Raw genomic sequence first — 18,388 nt, 5'->3', positions numbered from 1 at the left:
AGGTCATTTAGTGTGTGTTTAGTATTTATCAAAGATAATAAAAATAACTACAATAAATCGAGCATAGGTCTAAATAAGTCTCATCATTGTATGAAGAAAAAATGAAATTTTTAATTAAAAAGACCAGAAAGCTTTTCTCCTGTGCTATAAGCAATGGATCTCAGAAAATAACTATTAAATGAAACTCAATCATTTATATTATAACATTTATCATTTGATTTCTGTTTAATGTAACTCATTTCGTTTAATTATTGTTTTCTTTTAACAAATATATTCACAGATGTAGAGATGAAATAAAGACAAAGGCAGTAAAAACACTTGAATAAATACAATTAAAGTTAAGCTGTACATAATTAAAGTGACAAATTTTTGCGAAACTATGTACAGAAAAAACTGTTAAAATCGTGAAAAACAAAACTTAAACACAGTCTTTCCGTTTACAGAACTCTCAAAAACAATTGCTGCTAGTTATTTGCTACGACTAATAATAAATTTAGAAGTAATTACAACAAAACATGACGTTTGTATATACATCTTAATCTACTTTACATCCAGTCAGCATACATTTGTAAATTTATTTTAATTGGTTTAGCTCTTTTTTGATTGCTTCACAGGACTAGGCTGCTGATGCTGGCTCATCAGGGATAAAGGATATACATATATATGTATACAGATATGTGTAGAAACCTAAGCATATTTTACATTAATTTTACTTAATGGTTCAGTTCTTAGCTATTTTAGTTGTATTTGATACAAAACGCCTGAGGGTAGGCACTGTTTGGGGATCAGTTTTCCTAAGCACCCATTATCAGAAAACCCGATCGCTGAGTCTAAGACTGAGTGGAGTTTTGGGTGCCAGCAGGAACTCGAACTCCGTTTCCAGGGGCTTCACAAAACTCACATCAAAGGCTAGGACCATCTGTTAAAGATAAATATGGTTGATTTAGTCAGTGATCCTTGAAATACAATCCCTGGGGCTTATAGATTATACTCACCTTAGCTAGCAGCAGCACCACCTCCATTTCCACGAAACGCTTTCCTGGACACGATCTTCGACCCACTCCGAAGGGCACCACAATACTGGCATTATCCACGTTTACCGTGAAATTCTCCGTGGCAGGATCAATCCAACGTTCTGGGGTAAACTGCTTGGCTCCTTGGAAGTTGCTGTCTTTGTGGCAGGCTATCATATTCTGACAGAGCACCACAGTCTAAAGATCGGAAACATAAAATCAAATCAAATCAAAAATCATAGGGGAAACTATTATTTATTTTCAAATTAAAATATTAAATAAATTACTTTTATATAGATGTAATTAAATTCAAAGAGCTTGGAAATAAAAGAAAGAGTGATCGAAACCTAAACTTTAACTTACCCCTGCATTAAGCGAGTAGCCCGAGAGCTCCATGTCCTCCTCCAGAATTCTGGCCAGGCAAAAGGCTGTGGGCCTCAATCTGTAGGACTCCTGTATACAGGCCTTTGTGTACGTGGCATTCGTTAGTGCATCCTGCAGGATATTCGTGTCCCGGTACTCGCAGAATTCACTTAAGATTCGGGGCATAGCACCAGGATCTCCAGTAACAGAACTCAGCACAAACAACAAAGTGTTGGCTAACTGAAAATTAAAAATTCTTTAACATGAATTCCATTTGAAATACAACCAAACACCCACCGTTTCTATGCCAGCGGCAATGAAGTCTATGATCGCTGACTTTTTGTCCCTGATATCCAGATCCTTCATCTCCAGAATATTCAGAAAAATACTTCGTAATCCGGCAGCCTCGTCATCCTCGCAGGCAGCCGACTTTTTGAGTTCCTCCAGCTCATGATCGATGATCTCGGAGATCACACTGGGTTGAGAGCGATTTGAGTTAGATGGGAATAGAAATGGGAGCCCAACCTTCTGTGTACCTACTCATAGATCAAATCCTCGGCGCGGGCAAAGTCCCTGTACGTTTTGGTTGGGAAGTATTTCCACAGACCCAGACCGTAGTACGAGTCCCTTTGGGAGATGAAAAGCTGTTTGACAGCAGCTGCCAGTTGGCTGATCTTTTTCGGCTGCTTGGTATCGATAGCCAGGAAACCCATCCTTCTGCCCAGCATTAAAGTGCACACAGCTTCCAGACCCATCAGATTGGCCAGCTCTTCGAAATTGGGAACCACCAGTGTATCCGGATCCCGCCTGGCTCGCAGTAGTTCGATAAAATCATCACAAACCGCATTTAAGGCTGGAAGAAAATTCTGCAGGACCCTGGGAGAAGTAATGCTGGAGGTCAGGGAGGATCGTAATCGCTGCCACATTGGTCCTTGCTCGTTCACAATTCCCACACTCGCATAGCGATCCGGTCGGGATTGACGGTACATCACGATGATCTCGGTGGGAGGTCGGAATGGGTATTTGCTGGGGTACTTCAGAACCTTCTCCAGATCATCGCGATTGTACAGGTGCACTATGGGCACATTGGAGGGCATCACCTCCAGCACTATGTCGCCATATTGTCTGTTCAAATCTAGAATGTACATTTAAGGTAAAGAAATAGATTATTAAAATACTTTAGTTACTAACTCACTATGGGTTTACCAACTACAATAATAGAATTTATCTTAAGTTATAGAGCTATGAAATAAAACCCATTTTTAGAAACTTTTCAAAGGGAGAGATTTTAATAACTATCTTAACTAAATAATGTCTTACCCGCATATACCTCGTGCAGCTTGGTCATCTTGTAGCGGCGAAAGAAGAGCAGGAATATCCACTTGGTGCCCAGGAAGGGAATCCTCTTTGGCCCGGGTATGTCCCAGATGCCGCGCTTCCGCCTCTTTGGCGCCTCCGGCTGAATCAGCTCGGCATGGTAGAAGTCCTCCAGGAGCGTGTTCTTTAGGAGCGGCCGGAGGTATATATCCGCCAATTTGTGCCGATGGAGAGCGCAGTAGAAGCCAAGTACGAGTGCCAGGGCCAGCAACAGTATCACGGCCATTACCATGGGGCGCTGCAATTAGAATTCTGGGTCTTACTGTGTTGATCCGCTTTGGAGGCACTTATGCTAATTCCCGCCAGCAATTCTAGGTCTTTAATTGAAGTCTGGCCTTTCGTTTCGAATCGATGCCAACCGGTCGACTAATTTGTATTTGACTTTATATAGCTTTTTTTGGTCACAACAACTGATCATCGATTTTGCATTATTATTGGTAACGATAACACTTTGTTCTCGGTTCTTGGTTCTCGGGTTTTTGGCTATTCTGCAAGGCAAATGTCTGGCAGAAGAGAAACAAGCTTTCTGGGTTTTCACACTAGATAAGATAATGTCCCAACAGGCGTGATAAAGTTCAAGGTTAATAGCCAAAAAAATATGTGTAACGATTGTGTTGCGAATTTCGAAAGATTGCAAAGGCCTACAAATTGCGATGTTTATTGGGGATTATAAATGTTTATAAAGTTAACAAATTCCGCAAGACCAAGTCAATTATTTTATCAAAAATAAAAACCATTAGAATAGAGTGCGTTAGGGTCCTTTTTCTTCTCTGCCTTTAAATTATAATGTAAAATTGAATTTATCTAGGAGAAAATTAAAATTATTTAGCTACTACTTTTTTAATCTTGTGCTAATAATCAGAAGTAGACAAATACCTAACCTACCCTATAAAATTGTTGAGTGTTCAACTAGTTATATCAGAAATGCGAGTTGATAATCTTTTTAGGGCCTGCCAGACAATGAACACTAAGTGGAGAGTAGGGTTTTTATTTTTCTTATTGGTTTTAAGTTTAGGTGGAGTTTTTTCCTTGTTCTTATAAGACCAAACCTTTTTCCTATTCCTATTGCCAACCGGATATAAAATACTATATAAATAAGATGAAAATCGATTAAAACTTCAAGGGGGCTACCTGCTCAAAGTGATTAATGAACTACCCGGTAAAATACAAAAAACAGAATCAGAAACCACAGATAGATGATCGATTCTAATATTTGCCCCAGCCACACAACAGAACAGCCACTCGATCGCTTGGCAAATAAATGCGGAGTACGAATAGAAAACCTCACGATGACTTTGGGCTACCGAAAAATGGTATTTGCAAAAGAATCAGAGGGCCAGATAAGAAGTCTTCGGGCCCAGGTAAGTAATGTCTTTATCTACGTGACGCCACTCGCCTAGAAATGTGCGTGATACTCGGCGGGAGAGGTGTGGCAAATCTATCCATTAATGCAAATTTGCGAATCGCCAATAGGCCTGTGCAAATGTAGAAAAAATGGACAGAAAGAAGAAAATAAACTGGAAATACAAATCACAGACATCTGAGGCGAGCACTTCCTTCTTGGGGGCTTAATCACTTCCTCATCTCATCATGAGATCGCTTCTCAGCGCGACGCGTGCGCCGTTCTATGCGCTTCTCACTTTTCCAACGTGCTTAGAACAACAAAAACACAAACTCGCTTTTTAATAAGAATTCTTGCGAATTCTCCTCTGCACCGGCCCCATTCTACGGCTTACTCTCTGATTAATATGCAGATGGGATCCACTCACGACTCACAACTCCACCTCGTTCTCATCGTTAGAGTTGCGTTAGAAGCAGCCAAGAGGTATATATGGAGCTATAGCAGCTGGCTAAAACCGGCTTGGAAACCAGCTCCCAGCTCCAGGCCAAAAGAAGGAGAAGAAAGCACCCAGCGGTGGGTAGAAAGCATATTATGTAACCGATTATTATGTAAAACAAGAAACGATGGGAAAGTTCTTTCTCGTGGTTTTGTTTTCTTCGTCGCTCTGTTTTGATCTTGGAATTTCACAATTTCTGGCCGTCATTTCTACAGCTCACCTAATTGGGTTAAGACGCAAATAAAAATTTCGATTTTTTTTCGGTTCTTTCTTATTGACTATTTTGTTCTACAGCCATTAACGATTTTTGTTTACCCCAACAAAAATGTAATAAAAGAAATCGAAGTTTATGGGTCCGGGAATGACTTGGCTTAATGGATATTTAAGAATTTATTTTGGAAGGTGTACGAAGAGAGGTTTTGGACCATAAAAATATACTCAAGAAAGAGTACTTTAGAATTTACATATTCTCGAAATGCATGACTTTGCTGATATGTGTAAGTTTATGATCTTATTACTTATTCGATAAATAAAAATATTTATTGAATATCACAACGAATCTTTCACTTTTCTTTTGGCAAACCAGCTTCGAAAGCCTTTCTAACATGAGACCGTTTTCTGCGGGTTCTGGGACGGAAAGCAAGTTTCGATAGTGGCTTAGACCAGGATCTCGGCAAAGTGGCAAAACGGCACAAATCTAATGAGAAAATTTCTCTATTTCTATTTGCAAGGCTTACTTTGTCGCTCGCCGTTTGCACGTCGTCTTCCGTACGTTGAACTTGCCTAAAGCCAAAGTCGAGATAATGGATACACAGAAAATAATTTCCAAAAAATAATAACCAAAAATTTCAAAACAAGTTTACCTTCTTAGGTAAAGATTTAAAGGAGCATAGTTTATTTGGGAATAGGCATATCGAAATTAACATTATTTTGATATATATCTTTAGATTATTTTACATAAATTATAAAAATACATTTTTTCGTGTTCTTGTGGCCACACGTTTTTTTTGCAAATGAAAGGAGGTAGGAAACAGCTGACCGAGGAAAGAAATTGTTAAGCCATGTTTCCCGTTTGTCGGTGGTGGCCGTGACCATGAAGACTCGCCCGATATCTGGTCGTGTGCACTCTATATATGTATATATGGCTATATGGCCATTCGAATGTGAGTGGCACAAGTGACATAATCTGCTGATGTCTGGCTCTGCGGATCGCGAGCCGTTTGAGCTGAGCTCGGGTCTTCTGTAACTGCGCAGCGGTCCAAGCTTTGGGCCATTTTTCGGCGGGTTCTTGATTCCGAGCGATTTGCATAAATGTGAAAAATGTGCCAATAAAAATAGCCACGAATAAATAACGAATAAAGAATCAATCGACATATATAGATGTATGTAAATTCTGACGAAAACATAAACTTGTTTATTTTGCAAAAAATTAGCAGACGAAAAAAATGGTAAATTATTTCACTTTTTTTTGTGTCACATTTTGCCGCCTGTCGTTGGATTTTGGCAACGTGTGCAGGCGCAGTCGCACTTTCGTTTAATGATTATGTTAACTCCAATTTCTTCCTCAATCCCAGCTTTTGAGTGCTTGTGGACAGTCTGACGCCAAAAACTTGAAAAATTCATTTCGGCCCAACACCCCACATTCGTTCCTGATGCATCAGCAAAGTTCGTCAAATAAATCGAAACCGAATCGAAAAAGGAAGGTGAAATATGATCGCAGAACATGTCGCGAATTGTCATCAAATTTGCGTAAAGCTCGCGTGTGGTTTTGGATTAAAAATAACGTTATTTATATAACAAACTAAGATGTGCGAATTGGTAGGGTGAATCTGACCAATATAGCAACTTCAGATAATTATTTAAAATTAAAAAAGTAAGATCATTGCTCGCATGAGTCAGACTCAACGCAAATGTATCATCATTGACAGCGACAACCAAATTTACTCTTAATCTCTCGGTCAATACATTTCAGGTAAGTTAAGGAAAATAAATAAAATAAAGTCAGTGGAAAATACTTCAAATGCATACGTAACCGATTGACATTCACTTGGTCAGGTAATTATTAAATTTACAATCCGATATTTGCAAAACCAGATGCAATAACAACTAACGAGAAACTCCACCAGTTGATGACGCGTTTTTTAATGATGATAATGAACTTGAAGCTGCCTCACATAATTGATAACAAAAGAAAATCATCAAAAATATTATTATTTATATATTTTGTCTGGTTGCGTTACACTTGAAAACGCCCGTGTTCGCTAATAAATGTGAAATAATAATGGAGAAAAAATTAATAAATAAATAAAAAATTACTTGAACACGCTGGGGAAAGAGAATTGGAGAGCTGAGGGGCTAATTGCAATTTAATGCGTTTGTTTGCCGAAGTATAACACGATTTATTTTCCAAGATTCATACGCGCATACGCATATTCGTTTTCATATATTTTCTGAAGTTCGATGCAATTTTATCTTAATCGTATTGCATTTATGATTAACCGAGCCACTGGCGTCGGTGTGGTTGTGTAAATATTAAATATTTTTATTAAATAACCCGTAGAATAGTATAAGTAACAATAAATGAAACGTCTTCTAAAAGTTATATGGTGACTGGTTCAAGGAAGAGAACTTAGAATGAAACTAGCGGAAATGATTTTTAATGTAAGTTAACTGTGCAAGTTGTAAGTTTGAGTTTTTTGTTTTTTAACAACGTGTACAAAATGATCTGATTTTATTTACAACAATTAGGACGCATGGAAATTACTTACCACTTAAATGGGGTTGTCTTTGAAATCCAATTCGTATATATCCACTTCAGGCTACATCCGACTTGTAGACATTTTAGGTGGCATTATCATTTGATATGCTTTGATTTCCAATTTGCCAATTTTTTATAGATATTTAAGTGTTGCATCACTTTGCACGTTACATTGCACATTTATTGTTGATATTATTTAAAGCTTTGGACAATCGTAGTTTCTGGTGTGAGGAAAACAATAGAAACTTCTAATCACAGACAGAAATTGCACTCTTGGACTTTATTGTTTTGTTGGTCGTGTGTGATACGTTTAATGTTCTAGTAAAGTAGTTACGGTAAACACAATAATATTTTTAAGCCGTGGCCAGGGACGACGCACTACTCCGGATTGACCGAGCCCGCAACCGAATCCCAGATCTGCGATCTCCGATCTCAGATCTCCTCCGCGTCTCTTGGTTGCGACAACTGCGAAGCTAAGTCAAAGACTGAATCGCTCCGTTTTTTTGAATGGGGGAAATGCTGAGCCGAGCCCAACGCACACACACACACCAGCGCACGATTGCTCGGCACTCACGCACACACTCTCACTTAAATGACGATCGGCGCTCACGATGGGACGCGATTTAATGGAGAACCACCAACCACGCAACAAGTGCCTCCATCGATCCGATCTATACGATCGATCCAATGATCCGATCGATCGGTCTCTGCCCGATCTCGACCAGCTGTTCGAATCCGTTTTCAGTGAGTAAGGTTCTTCGGGTTCCCCGAGGTGTTCTCCGCGTGAGAGATTCACAGTCGACCATCGCTAACTCGAACCACCACCACCACCTGGCACCTATTAAATTTGAGCTATAAAGGCTCGCACTGATAGGTCGTATAATTCAAGAAGATCCTTACTTATTGTAGCATTTAAAAAATATTATTTATTCTATTTTCCCTTGGGATGGCCAAGTCGACTAATAAAATTTGTGTAGTGAACAGGGAATGGAAAAAAGATATATTTGATATAATATCAAATAATTGTCCTTATTAGGTTTTTCTCAGTCTGTCGCCAAAATGTATGCAATGATTATTTGAAGTAATGTCAGGGTGTCCTTAATATTATATACAAGTTTAAATCAAAATATTTTGACATCCCCAAACAATGAAATACAAATATAAGTTGTAACTTAATCATGAAATTTAAGATCAGTGTGTTCTAGTTAATGAATTGGGACTGTATTGATAGCGCCGATCACTCTCGCTCTCTGTGTACCCACTCTCCTCCTTCAGCTTCGTGCTCCCCATGCTGCTGATAAGAGCCCATGTGTTTGTATTCTTCTTTTCGCCTATAGAAACTCAATGAAAGTTTGCCAAGAAACAACGCCTCAAGGCTTATTGAAATGTTTACTTGTGGCAAATTTATGCAACACATTACGGCAGCAGCAACAACAACACAAGCAGCTGGGCGCAGTGCGTGAGTGAGTAGCTGGCCACTCGAGTGTGAGTGAGTGAGAGAGGGAGTGCTCTTGTGCGTGTGGGTACGATCCGTGAGGTAGGTTGCACTCCATATATATAGATTTCATATTCCATAATACAGTCCAATGTAACAGGTTCGACTTAGGCGGCGAACGAGTCTTGAGAACACGAGAAATCAGCTGTGCGACCGGCTGTCTGGATGTCCGAACCGTGACTACAATGTTGCCACTGGCTCTGATTTTTTATTAGAGGGTATGTCATCGGTAGAAGGGGTATATCAGCTCATTTAGCATTTTAAAGTTTTATTTTTATTTAGGTTTTTATATCAATGTTCTCAGCAATATTAACTATATAAGAAATGATTACTATATAAGGAAAATTACAATCCAAGTCATACGGGAGTAGCAATCAGAACCAATTTTCGCACAATGATAGTATTATAAAACAAATAAACTTTTACGATCTCATGTAATCCTATCATCTCAAGGGCTATAATATAATAATATCTTGGTCAATAATTGTCTCGAGGATATAGCTTAGTCCCAACACCCCCGTCTTTCAATCCTTCAGAACTTGCGGAAAGGGGTGTGGTGAGGGGTAGATCCAGGAGGAAGGGGCGGAACCGATGCTATCGTGAGTGTAGCTCCAGTGTGCGCGCTAATTGCCTTGATTGAGTTTTAAATTAATGCGAATTAGAGTTGTGGTTGTTTTAAAGCCAAACAACGCGTATTTATGCATGGTTGTGTGCATTTAGGGCTAGAGAAGATCCACGAATATCTGACGGGGTGCAGGATATATACCTTGTTGATATAAGAATCACGCGGAAAATGTAATCTTCCTAGAATCAGAATCTATGGTATACTATACAACAACTATAATAAAGGAATAAGCTAGAAATATATTGTTTTTGAGTTGTTTAGATAAAATACCATTTAAATATTCATACAACCGATGATAATTTTAAAAATAACCATCTTCTTTAATACCCATTTAGGCAGAGATATAAAATACTTATTGGGTAACTTGGAGGTACATACATATTAAAATTAATTCCTGGTCCCCAATACGGAAACCTTTCGGATCCTGCCATATGAAGTGAGTACACTTGACTCTTATTATCTTGTAGATGCGTATCTGTTTCCCCTCAGCCGTCACATTAGATACGATTCCCTCGTATCTGTGCCTCCGTTCTCCGTCTGGTCGGGGGATTCACACGCTCTCTTCGCAGATGGATAAATTCTTATCCTGTCGATCAGTGGAAATACAAATTGAATTTCTAAGCAATTGCCTGGCTGGCCGACTAAATGGCTGAATGACTGAATGACTGCCTGAACGAGTGACTGAGTAGGCATTGGCTGTGGATTACTAATTAACTGTGCAGTTGCTTCTGTCCGTGATGCACTGCCGCTTGTTGATCCCACAATTATGCCATACCAGACATCCCGCCTCGCCGCCCTCCCCTTTTTCCACCATAACCCTATTACAACTCCTTCGTGTTGGTCGGTCAGTCAATCAAAGGCACAAAAACAAAAGGCAGAGCGTTGTTAATACTTCTTTTCAATTAGCTTCACACAGCCACAGGGCCAACAACAAGAACCACGCGAGAGCCTTTTCCCAAGCGAACAGGTTTTACACGCAACTACAACAATGTTTGTTACCACGATGATGATCACGATGATGAAGTCCTACACAGAGACAAATTACACGAGTTCAGCTTTTAGTGAGATTTTTTAGGAAATATAAAGGAAAATAAAATAAGCTAATATTATGAAATCGATGATCTTTAATTTATACAAAATGAAGTTTTTTGGAATTTCAATTAATAATAAGCAAACATGAAAATTTGTGAAAAAAATACTTTTAAGATAAACAGAAAAATGTTTTTTCTTATTTTTTTAAAAGTATTCAAGTACATTTAATATTTAAAAAAAATGTAATTCGGGTTTCCTAGTTTCGTTTCATGGATTACAGACTTAACGAATATTTACACTCGACGTGACTAAAAGTTTGTACATAATCAAACAGAATTTTATAACATATATTGTTCTTTGTGTAGAAGATGACGAAGATATTCATGATGTTCTTATGAATTTTCAATTTACGATTAAGTTTTTCTTTTCTTGTTTCAGGTTTTCGTTGTTTTGTGTTTTATTGCTTGAACTTTATTTACTGTCATCGACCGTTTTGGGGCCTTTTTGATTTTATTGTGCCGAGGTTGTCTTCCTTTCAACGCGCCCGCCGCGACTTTCTGGCTCGCTTCATTTTATTGAACTAAAGCCCACAGCTCCGGGGATCCGACTCTGCCACAATTTGAGGCAGGGCTTGGGCCGAGACAATTGCTTCTGCCGTCGATCTGCGAGCTAAACTCAGGCTCTCGAGCTCAGAGCCGGCTCACAGCTCCCTTAACATTTAATGAGCATTAACAAGCTGCACTTAAATGCAATAACAACAACACACCGAGCGGGCGAAGGAAGGGGCGGCACACGGGGAGGGGGAGGAGGCGGATTCCCAACAACAATTGATAACAAGTAAGAATACTTCAAAGGAGGGCTAAAGCCACAGAAAAGACTTAAGACTAAGCTTATCGTAAGTGGCCACCTTTAAATGCCCTGCAATAACGTTTTTGCCCGTATATAGTTTTCTGTCTATTTAAATTATCATTAGAAACTAACACAAAATATAATATCAATAGAACTATAATTATAAAAAGTGTATCGCATTTAACATTATCATTCATATTCGCTTATCATATCCAAGTTATCCAAATCTTCCCTGAACAATACTAATGCCTTATCAGAAAAGCTAAATAAAACTATTAAAGTACTCATTGCGCAAATTCATTTATAATAACATTGATATACAATTTATTCTTCTGAAATTCTAATAACAACGGATGTATGAGAAGTTCATAATAGATTTAAATAAATATTTATACCTGTCATATGGTCAGCTCATATGGAAGGGTAACAGGAGCCCCGGACAAAAACAAAACCATTCACAATGGAAGCTCCACGCTGTCTGAGTGAGCGAACAAGTGGCATCGTTGCAGGTTGCAAGTGTGTGCGAGTGCCTCACTTGATTACCCACGAGCTGCAAATTCATTTCTGCCTCCTTTCTTCGCAAGTGGCCGGAGAATCATGGCTCGGTAATCGGGGATCTTCTGAAGAAGACAGCCTTCAGGGGCTCTTATGCTCAGTATTCTTCTTTTTTTGCAATGTTTTCACTTTGTTCCAGTTGCAAGCGGTAAAGTGACTCTGAGGGACGCATCTGCACACATAGTGACCCAATGATCTACAAAGGGCGCGGTCTGCCCAAAGATTACTAGGGAGCGAAAGAACAGGATAGAGATGGTCAGAATAAAAGTGAAATCAATTGGATCGCAGGCTTATCAATCCTCGTAGAATTTATGGAATCATCTAAGGTGCATGTACAGCCTTGAAAAAAAGTTCACTTCGTTATCTTAGTTTTTTTTTACATCATTAACTGCCGGAAAGTAAAAAGATGTTGTCTTAAGGTAGAAAATAAGAAAAGAATAAATGTAAAATTACAAATAAATAATGTGAAATTTGTTATTAGAACTTCATTTTGAGTAAGGTTAATTTAACTTCATTTAATATAGAGTAAAAAATATTTCTTTTGTTTTGCAACATATAAAGAGCATAATATAAAAACATATGTATACACTATTTTTCCCTGTGCACGCATGCTCCCAATACCCCTTACCCACATTTCAGCTTCCTCCTCTCCATTCATTTCCACTTATTATTGCTGATAGCTTGTCCTTGAACTTGACCCAGCAGCTGGGACAGCGAAGACGATCTGCCCTTTATGATTATAATTTTTACTTTATGCTCTCTCTTTATCATGCCATATAGTACTAGTACAAGTGCTCACTATAATTAATCAGTTGCCGCTGTGAGTGACTGAGTGGGATCTCCGAAAGGGGCCCCGTCATCCCATCTCCGATCCGTAACTGTTGTAATACGAGTATATTGTTTAATCTCGATTCATTCACAGCTTTTTTGCGCATAAAACATTTTTTTAAATTGACACCTTGCCAGCAGATCTGTTTGCATTTATTGGCGTGATAAGGCCTAAGTACGTCTCAAAAATTGATGAATTTTTATTGGACTTCGAGCTTATCGTTTAACGAGTAACGGAAATGACCAAGAGATCTGTGGAGGTTGGGATGAAGTTACGCTGATGATAAGGCTAAAATAAGAAATGGCAGAGTAATTTAATTTAAGACTTTGTTTACATTAACTCTGATTGCTTAAATGAATTAAAATTATTTGCTTAAAATTGCATATAGGTGAATTTACAGGCACTTTTAAAATTTTAGCCTAGTTAATACATTTTTCAAAAGCTCATTTTTTGGTATCATAGATTTGATAGTCACAAAATATGTAAGAAAACAGAATAACCTCTTATAAGTATTTTAAGTTATTTAATTTGAATAGTTATTAGTTAACATTGAAAGAATCCATGAGGATACGATTAGGCTCGAATAAAACGTGTTATTTATGTGGGCCATTAAATTACAAACAATTTTTAAACTTATTAATGCTACAAAACCTGTTGCTCACACAACTTTAAAGTTCATTTCATTGGACCCAAATAAGTCGCGAGCAATTAAGCATACGCATTGTTGGCCCGGAAAAGTTATCAGCCGCATGACACGTGTGCGGGCCTATGACGAAATTACCATAAAAAGGCGCCAATTGCAAATAAAAAGGGGCAGCAAAAAGGCATAAATAACACTAAAAAACAAAACCAAAAAACAAAGTTACCATTTAAATAGCGCCATCCACTGAAATTTGTTGACACGACGACTGAGGACAGCGGGGTGACAAAAAGCGCTGGTAATGCGAGTAGCTATCGAAATTTCCACCTAGACATTCAACAAATATTTTGCAATCATATCTGATGACCTATGAGAAAGTCTGGGAAAGTTGAGCGATAAGCGTGAAATATGTCACTGCAGAGTGGGTAAAAAATATGAGTTGCAATATAATCCCAAGCCACTCCAACTAGTCCAATTGCAGTTGTAATCAAAGCCAAAGTCAAAGCCTAGGCCTCGTCTAGTCCACAATATGGGGGAGATAGGGAGCTCCGGAAATGCATTATGCATCACATAAAAAATGTGCAACCGCAGGGCCTAGAAATAAAGGGGTTAATTTATAAGTATTAATAGAATTGCTGCAAATATGCAGACAAAATGCTGCAAGCGGAAAGGGGATGGGAAATCTAGTTTATTGCGAGTTTAGTAGAGTAATAGTTTAGCGGCAGTGTATCTGGAATAAAAATTCTAATTTCTAACTTAAAAGATATTCAAATTAACATAAGCTTAATAACAAAAAAATTGGAGTAGCTTTACTTTGCTGAAATTTTTAATTTGATGCTAAATTCTTAAGTTTAATTCATTAAATGTCAGCAAGAATTTAAACAATTATAGATTTATTGAAATAAAAAATAAAGCGCCGCTCTAAGATCATTACGTGTCTTTTTCGAACTAGACCGAATTTTCAGATCAGCCAGAAGGTATGCCCTTAAAATTTATTTTTACTTCAATCTATTTATTACAGGGTGACCCAAAGCCAAATAAATAGGTAACAATATGCTGCAACACTAACACTCAAAATAAAATTAAAACAAAATGTAATTAAACGATACCAACCAAAACCAACAGCAACAATCGTTATAACAAACAACCGCGACATAAACAGCTGCGACAGTTTCGACTTTTCGGCATTACCAAAAACATTCCGAGGCTATGAAAAAATTGGGGGTGTGGCGTTCGGAAAATACCCCTTTTTCACAATCCGCATTACACACCCCCCAGCTTACCCAATGCAAAGCCAAAAAAACCACAAAATGCGTGTTTATTAATTAAGCGCATTTGTTTTCATTAAACAAACGTTTTAATTGAGCATGAAAGCTGGCGCCGCCAAAATAAACGCTACATGGCAATAGACGTGGCCCATAAAAACGAGCTGAACCCTTTAACCCATGCCACCCACCTGACGCACACAAACAGCCAGGAACCGACATAATAATTAATTTCGCTGTATTTTAATGGATTTGCGTTGGTAGACATAAGGAAAAGCTGTAGCAATCCCAATGAGCTCACTGCGTGATTGATGAAAGTGTTTTCCACGATGATTATGCCATGGAAAGCGATGGAAAATATTTTCAAATTCTAGCAATATTTAATATCTGTAGGGGTAAGTATATATACCAGAAGTCGTCCTTATACTTGAAAACTTAAACTCTTTGCAAATGCAAAGATATTTGTTTGCATACAATTTTTTTCTTTACATTGCTGGATTTGGCTTTTACAAATTTTATCTTTCAAAGAAGAAGTCTTAAGAATACTTTATAAAGGCGACTAACCCATTTTTGTTTACCCGCTTCATTGCTCAATGTATTCAGCCATTCATCTTGGAGTCTCTGACCCATCCTCTTTTCAACGAGTCCATTGGGTGCAATTAAAATTCGGCCTCGAAATTATTATTATTGCTCATGAAAAACACTTTGCCACCAACGAACTCTCCGCCCTTCGGCAACTGAAGCTGGGCCAAAACTTTTTGGCCAAGACTTGAACTCTTTGGGATGTTTTTAAAAGCACTTTATACGCCAACCACACGCTGCAAGATATATATATATATATATATATATATATAGATCAACCCCCTCCTGACCGTTGTCTCTATGATTATTTTTCATAAACTTGGCAAATGCTTTGGGAAATCCATTTAGCGGGCCAAAGCAGCCGCATTACTTTATATCTATCTAAGGCCATCAGGATTATGATTTGTGTTTGGGTGTGGATACTCGAACGGGCAAACCGACTGAGTTATGGGCCAAGGCAAAAGCATCTAACATATATGGTTGTAAATTTTGCCAAGTCAAGGAACTTGGAATGGTTAGCAAAGTTGCGAGGACCACAAGCGCCAAAGTGACAATGAAAGCAATTCAATAATGATATATGGGGGTTAATAGATAAGGAATAAATAAATACATTGCGCGTACGAAGTTTCCTATTAATTTAATTACCTGCAGGGAGTTTTACACATTATTGCAATAATAATATTAGAGCCAAACTAATTTAAACTAACTAATTTATTTTATGTACAAGTTATTTGTCTTAAAATGCGTAAACCAAATACATAGATTGAACGAGAACTACTGGCGGATCACTTGTAGTGTGACCTAAATATTTGTTTCTAGTAGGCTTATCGAATTGATTATCACTTTTATGTTCGTGTAAATTTCAATTTTTTCACTCACACTCACTTTTTTGATAAAAGCCCATTTAAAACAGGTACAGCTGTTTATTTAAAATGGAAAAGTATAGGTAAATAAATGTAGTAATTCTTTAAGTCAATAACTTTTTAATGTTTTTACAGTTTGCTGATGTGTATCATAGCAACGGTAGTTTTTCCAGAAGTCTGTGCCAGTCAACCAGGCCCATGTCGTAATTTGTCCCAAAGATATGCACCAGTTGGTTAACTATTGATTTGTATTGATTGTTTACTAATTTTGAACATTTATGCAGAGCAAAATTAAAGGGAAAATGGTACATCGATCGCTTTACCTAGATATTTTTTCTAAAAGGAAGACAACAGTAAAGCCTCTTAGTATATGCCTTCGCGAGATCTTTCCACCAACTAGACTGAAAAACTACACGGTTATAGGCACGGATAATAAGAATTTTGTTGTTCTATACAAATGTGAATACAATCCCATTTCACAATCCAATACCGGTAAGTCATTGTATCTCATTTATTTTTTAATTTATTATACTTCAACTCCAGAGTCCGTCAATACTTACACAAAATGGAAAATTCCGGGAGCAGCCACCTTAAAAAGAATTTCACAGGCCTACAAAAAGAATGGCCTGCAGGAGAGCAAAGTTTTGTTATTGTGCCAATTGTAGCATACAACCTGCCATGGTAAAAGTGTTTTCTTGCCACACGAGCGACTCTGCTACATTATACATATATTTAAAAATTAACAATAGTAAATATAATAACAATGGTGAATATATAGGTATAAATTGTAGAAGATATTTATAATTTGAATTTGGCATATATATATATATGGTAAGCCTTACAATATTCGTAATATTCGTTTGTAATCGATCTTCAGCTTCAAAAAGCCGTATGGAAAATAAGTGATAAGTCTAATAATTCATAGCTGGGCTTATTAAGTTAGGAATTTTACGAAAAACCTAATCCGAACCCATATGCAATATCGAAAAATTCAGAACTGGGCTTACAAAAGTGGAGCGATCCAGAAAGCGTAATCAGTGCCCAGATATTACGAAGTATACTTTTAGGATTTATTTATAATTTATATATATCATAGAAACATTTAATATTTATAAATGCTGGAGCTTAAACCAAGCGTACTACACAAAACTTGAAATCTTTCTAATAAATATAATTATTTTTAATACTTCTAAATTTCTTCTTTATAGTTGATACTTTAGTTAATATCTTCATTTTCAATTAGAAACTTTGTAAATTTAGAAAAATATTTGTCTGAAATCTCCTAGTTTAGCCACATTAACTGCAATTTTCGAAGCCTACAAAAATATGTTTTGAATAACCGAAGCACAGTGCTTTTCCGACAGAAATCGAATGCCAGAAACTAATTTTATTTTGTGCTGGCGATGTAAAGGTATAAAATATGAGTGCGACCAATTTTTTAAGTTGTTCTTTTATTCAAGTTGTTTTTTATTAGTTTTCTGCTTTACAAATTCAATTTGCGCCAATGTGCGGGGAATTTTCGTCTCACCTCACTTTCAGCCCACGATTTCACCCTCTGTTTGTCATAAAAATATGCGACATTTCGTTTTTATCGCTTTTGAAAAACTTTATTCTTGGCTCTTTGCTGTTCAATTTCTCCTTGGTCTCTGCATTTGCGCGTTCTTTTGATTTTTTCTTATTTTATTTACAATGGCAATTTTCTTTGTTTTAAACAAGCAGCGCATTGCTTTTTATTTGTGACGGGCGATTGGCGATTGGAAAGCGCCCGATTGGCTGCGATTTCTTGAAGCTTTGGTTTGGGTATTACTGTGGAACGTATAAAATTAAATTTATAAAATTTAAATATTTTTTTACATTGGAAAAAAAATGTTAGCTCAAAAATGGTTATTTTCCGCTAATTAAATAATTATTATTACTTATTTATTGTATATTTTTTCACAGCTCTTCGAAGAACTTGAACATTTTTGTCTACTGTTTTTTTGCCCTCCCAACCAACTCCAAGTTAACATCATCAACAACATGGCTGACCCGCAACTCCCCCACACCCAAGAAGAGGGGGAAAACAGCTTTTCCGCGTCGCCATAAAATGTAAGTGGTCAAGTGGAGAAGCTCTGGGCCAAAGTCAAAGAGGAAATCACAAAATGAAAAACGAAGAAAAACAATTAAATGGCTAGAAGCTGCGGCAGCAGTCGACAGGAGCAAAACAAGCGAATAAACTTGGGAAAATCTTTGGGGGGAGCGTGAAAAGCGGGCAGAGCGAAAACTGAAAGCTGCATTTGCGACACGTCGAAAAGCGTCAGCGCC

At 37.6% G+C, this 18,388-nt stretch overlaps 2 protein-coding genes and 1 long non-coding RNA gene across 7 annotated transcripts; 1 reads left to right on the top strand and 2 right to left on the bottom strand.

Annotated features, from left to right (window-relative positions):
* Positions 1-457: 457 nt before the first annotated feature.
* LOC6605674 (ecdysone 20-monooxygenase) lies at positions 458-7,809 on the bottom strand. 4 transcript variants are annotated; one of them, XM_002030456.2, is made up of 7 exons: positions 7,360-7,809; positions 2,697-2,991; positions 1,917-2,511; positions 1,674-1,851; positions 1,377-1,616; positions 996-1,211; positions 458-919 (listed from the first exon to the last, which is right to left on the bottom strand). In XM_002030456.2, exons 2-7 carry the CDS (start codon positions 2,983-2,985, stop codon positions 809-811), a joined length of 1,629 nt encoding a protein of 542 aa, XP_002030492.2. In that variant the 5' UTR covers positions 2,986-2,991; positions 7,360-7,809; the 3' UTR covers positions 458-808. The 4 variants fall into 4 exon arrangements, with proteins under 4 accessions (XP_002030492.2, XP_032573557.1, XP_032573558.1 ...); XM_032717666.1 differs by lacking the exon at positions 7,360-7,809 and adding an exon at positions 3,885-3,963; XM_032717667.1 differs by lacking the exon at positions 7,360-7,809 and having other exon boundaries at positions 2,707-3,037.
* Positions 7,810-12,816: 5,007 nt separating this feature from the next.
* LOC116801106 lies at positions 12,817-15,971 on the bottom strand. The gene is made up of 3 exons (XR_004361777.1): positions 15,867-15,971; positions 13,601-13,968; positions 12,817-13,022 (listed from the first exon to the last, which is right to left on the bottom strand). It is a non-coding gene; the product is annotated as an uncharacterized LOC116801106 (long non-coding RNA).
* A 77-nt stretch (positions 15,972-16,048) lies between these two features.
* On the top strand, positions 16,049-16,859 carry LOC116801127. Of its 2 annotated transcripts, none has more exons than XM_032718896.1 (4): positions 16,049-16,167; positions 16,220-16,313; positions 16,369-16,576; positions 16,670-16,859. In XM_032718896.1, the coding sequence occupies exons 1-4, from the start codon at positions 16,154-16,156 to the stop codon at positions 16,747-16,749; spliced, it is 396 nt and encodes a 131-aa protein (XP_032574787.1). In that variant the 5' UTR covers positions 16,049-16,153; the 3' UTR covers positions 16,750-16,859. The 2 variants fall into 2 exon arrangements, with proteins under 2 accessions (XP_032574787.1, XP_032574786.1); XM_032718895.1 differs by having other exon boundaries at positions 16,628-16,859.
* Positions 16,860-18,388: the final 1,529 nt, after the last annotated feature.

The sequence above is a fragment of the Drosophila sechellia genome, chromosome 3L, assembly GCF_004382195.2.
Source record: "Drosophila sechellia strain sech25 chromosome 3L, ASM438219v1, whole genome shotgun sequence".
Classification (NCBI taxonomy): domain Eukaryota; kingdom Metazoa; phylum Arthropoda; class Insecta; order Diptera; family Drosophilidae; genus Drosophila; species Drosophila sechellia.
This window is presented reverse-complemented; position numbering and strand designations above follow the sequence as displayed.

What these genes read in the sequence shown, in the direction of transcription:
- LOC6605674 (XM_002030456.2), bottom strand. Translation starts at nt 2,985, where the DNA reads ATGGTAATGGCCGTGATACTGTTGCTGGCCCTGGCACTCGTACTTGGC. An exon ending in GCTGCACGAGGTATATGCGG is followed by an intron (nt 2,512 to 2,696) that starts GTAAGACATTAT and finishes TGTACATTCTAG; the next exon opens with ATTTGAACAGACAATATGGC. An exon ending in TTGCCGCTGGCATAGAAACG is followed by an intron (nt 1,617 to 1,673) that starts GTGGGTGTTTGG and finishes TTTAATTTTCAG; the next exon opens with TTAGCCAACACTTTGTTGTT.
- LOC116801127 (XM_032718895.1), top strand. An exon ending in TGTCCCAAAGATATGCACCA is followed by an intron (nt 16,314 to 16,368) that starts GTTGGTTAACTA and finishes ACATTTATGCAG; the next exon opens with AGCAAAATTAAAGGGAAAAT. An exon ending in CATTTCACAATCCAATACCG is followed by an intron (nt 16,577 to 16,627) that starts GTAAGTCATTGT and finishes CTTCAACTCCAG; the next exon opens with AGTCCGTCAATACTTACACA.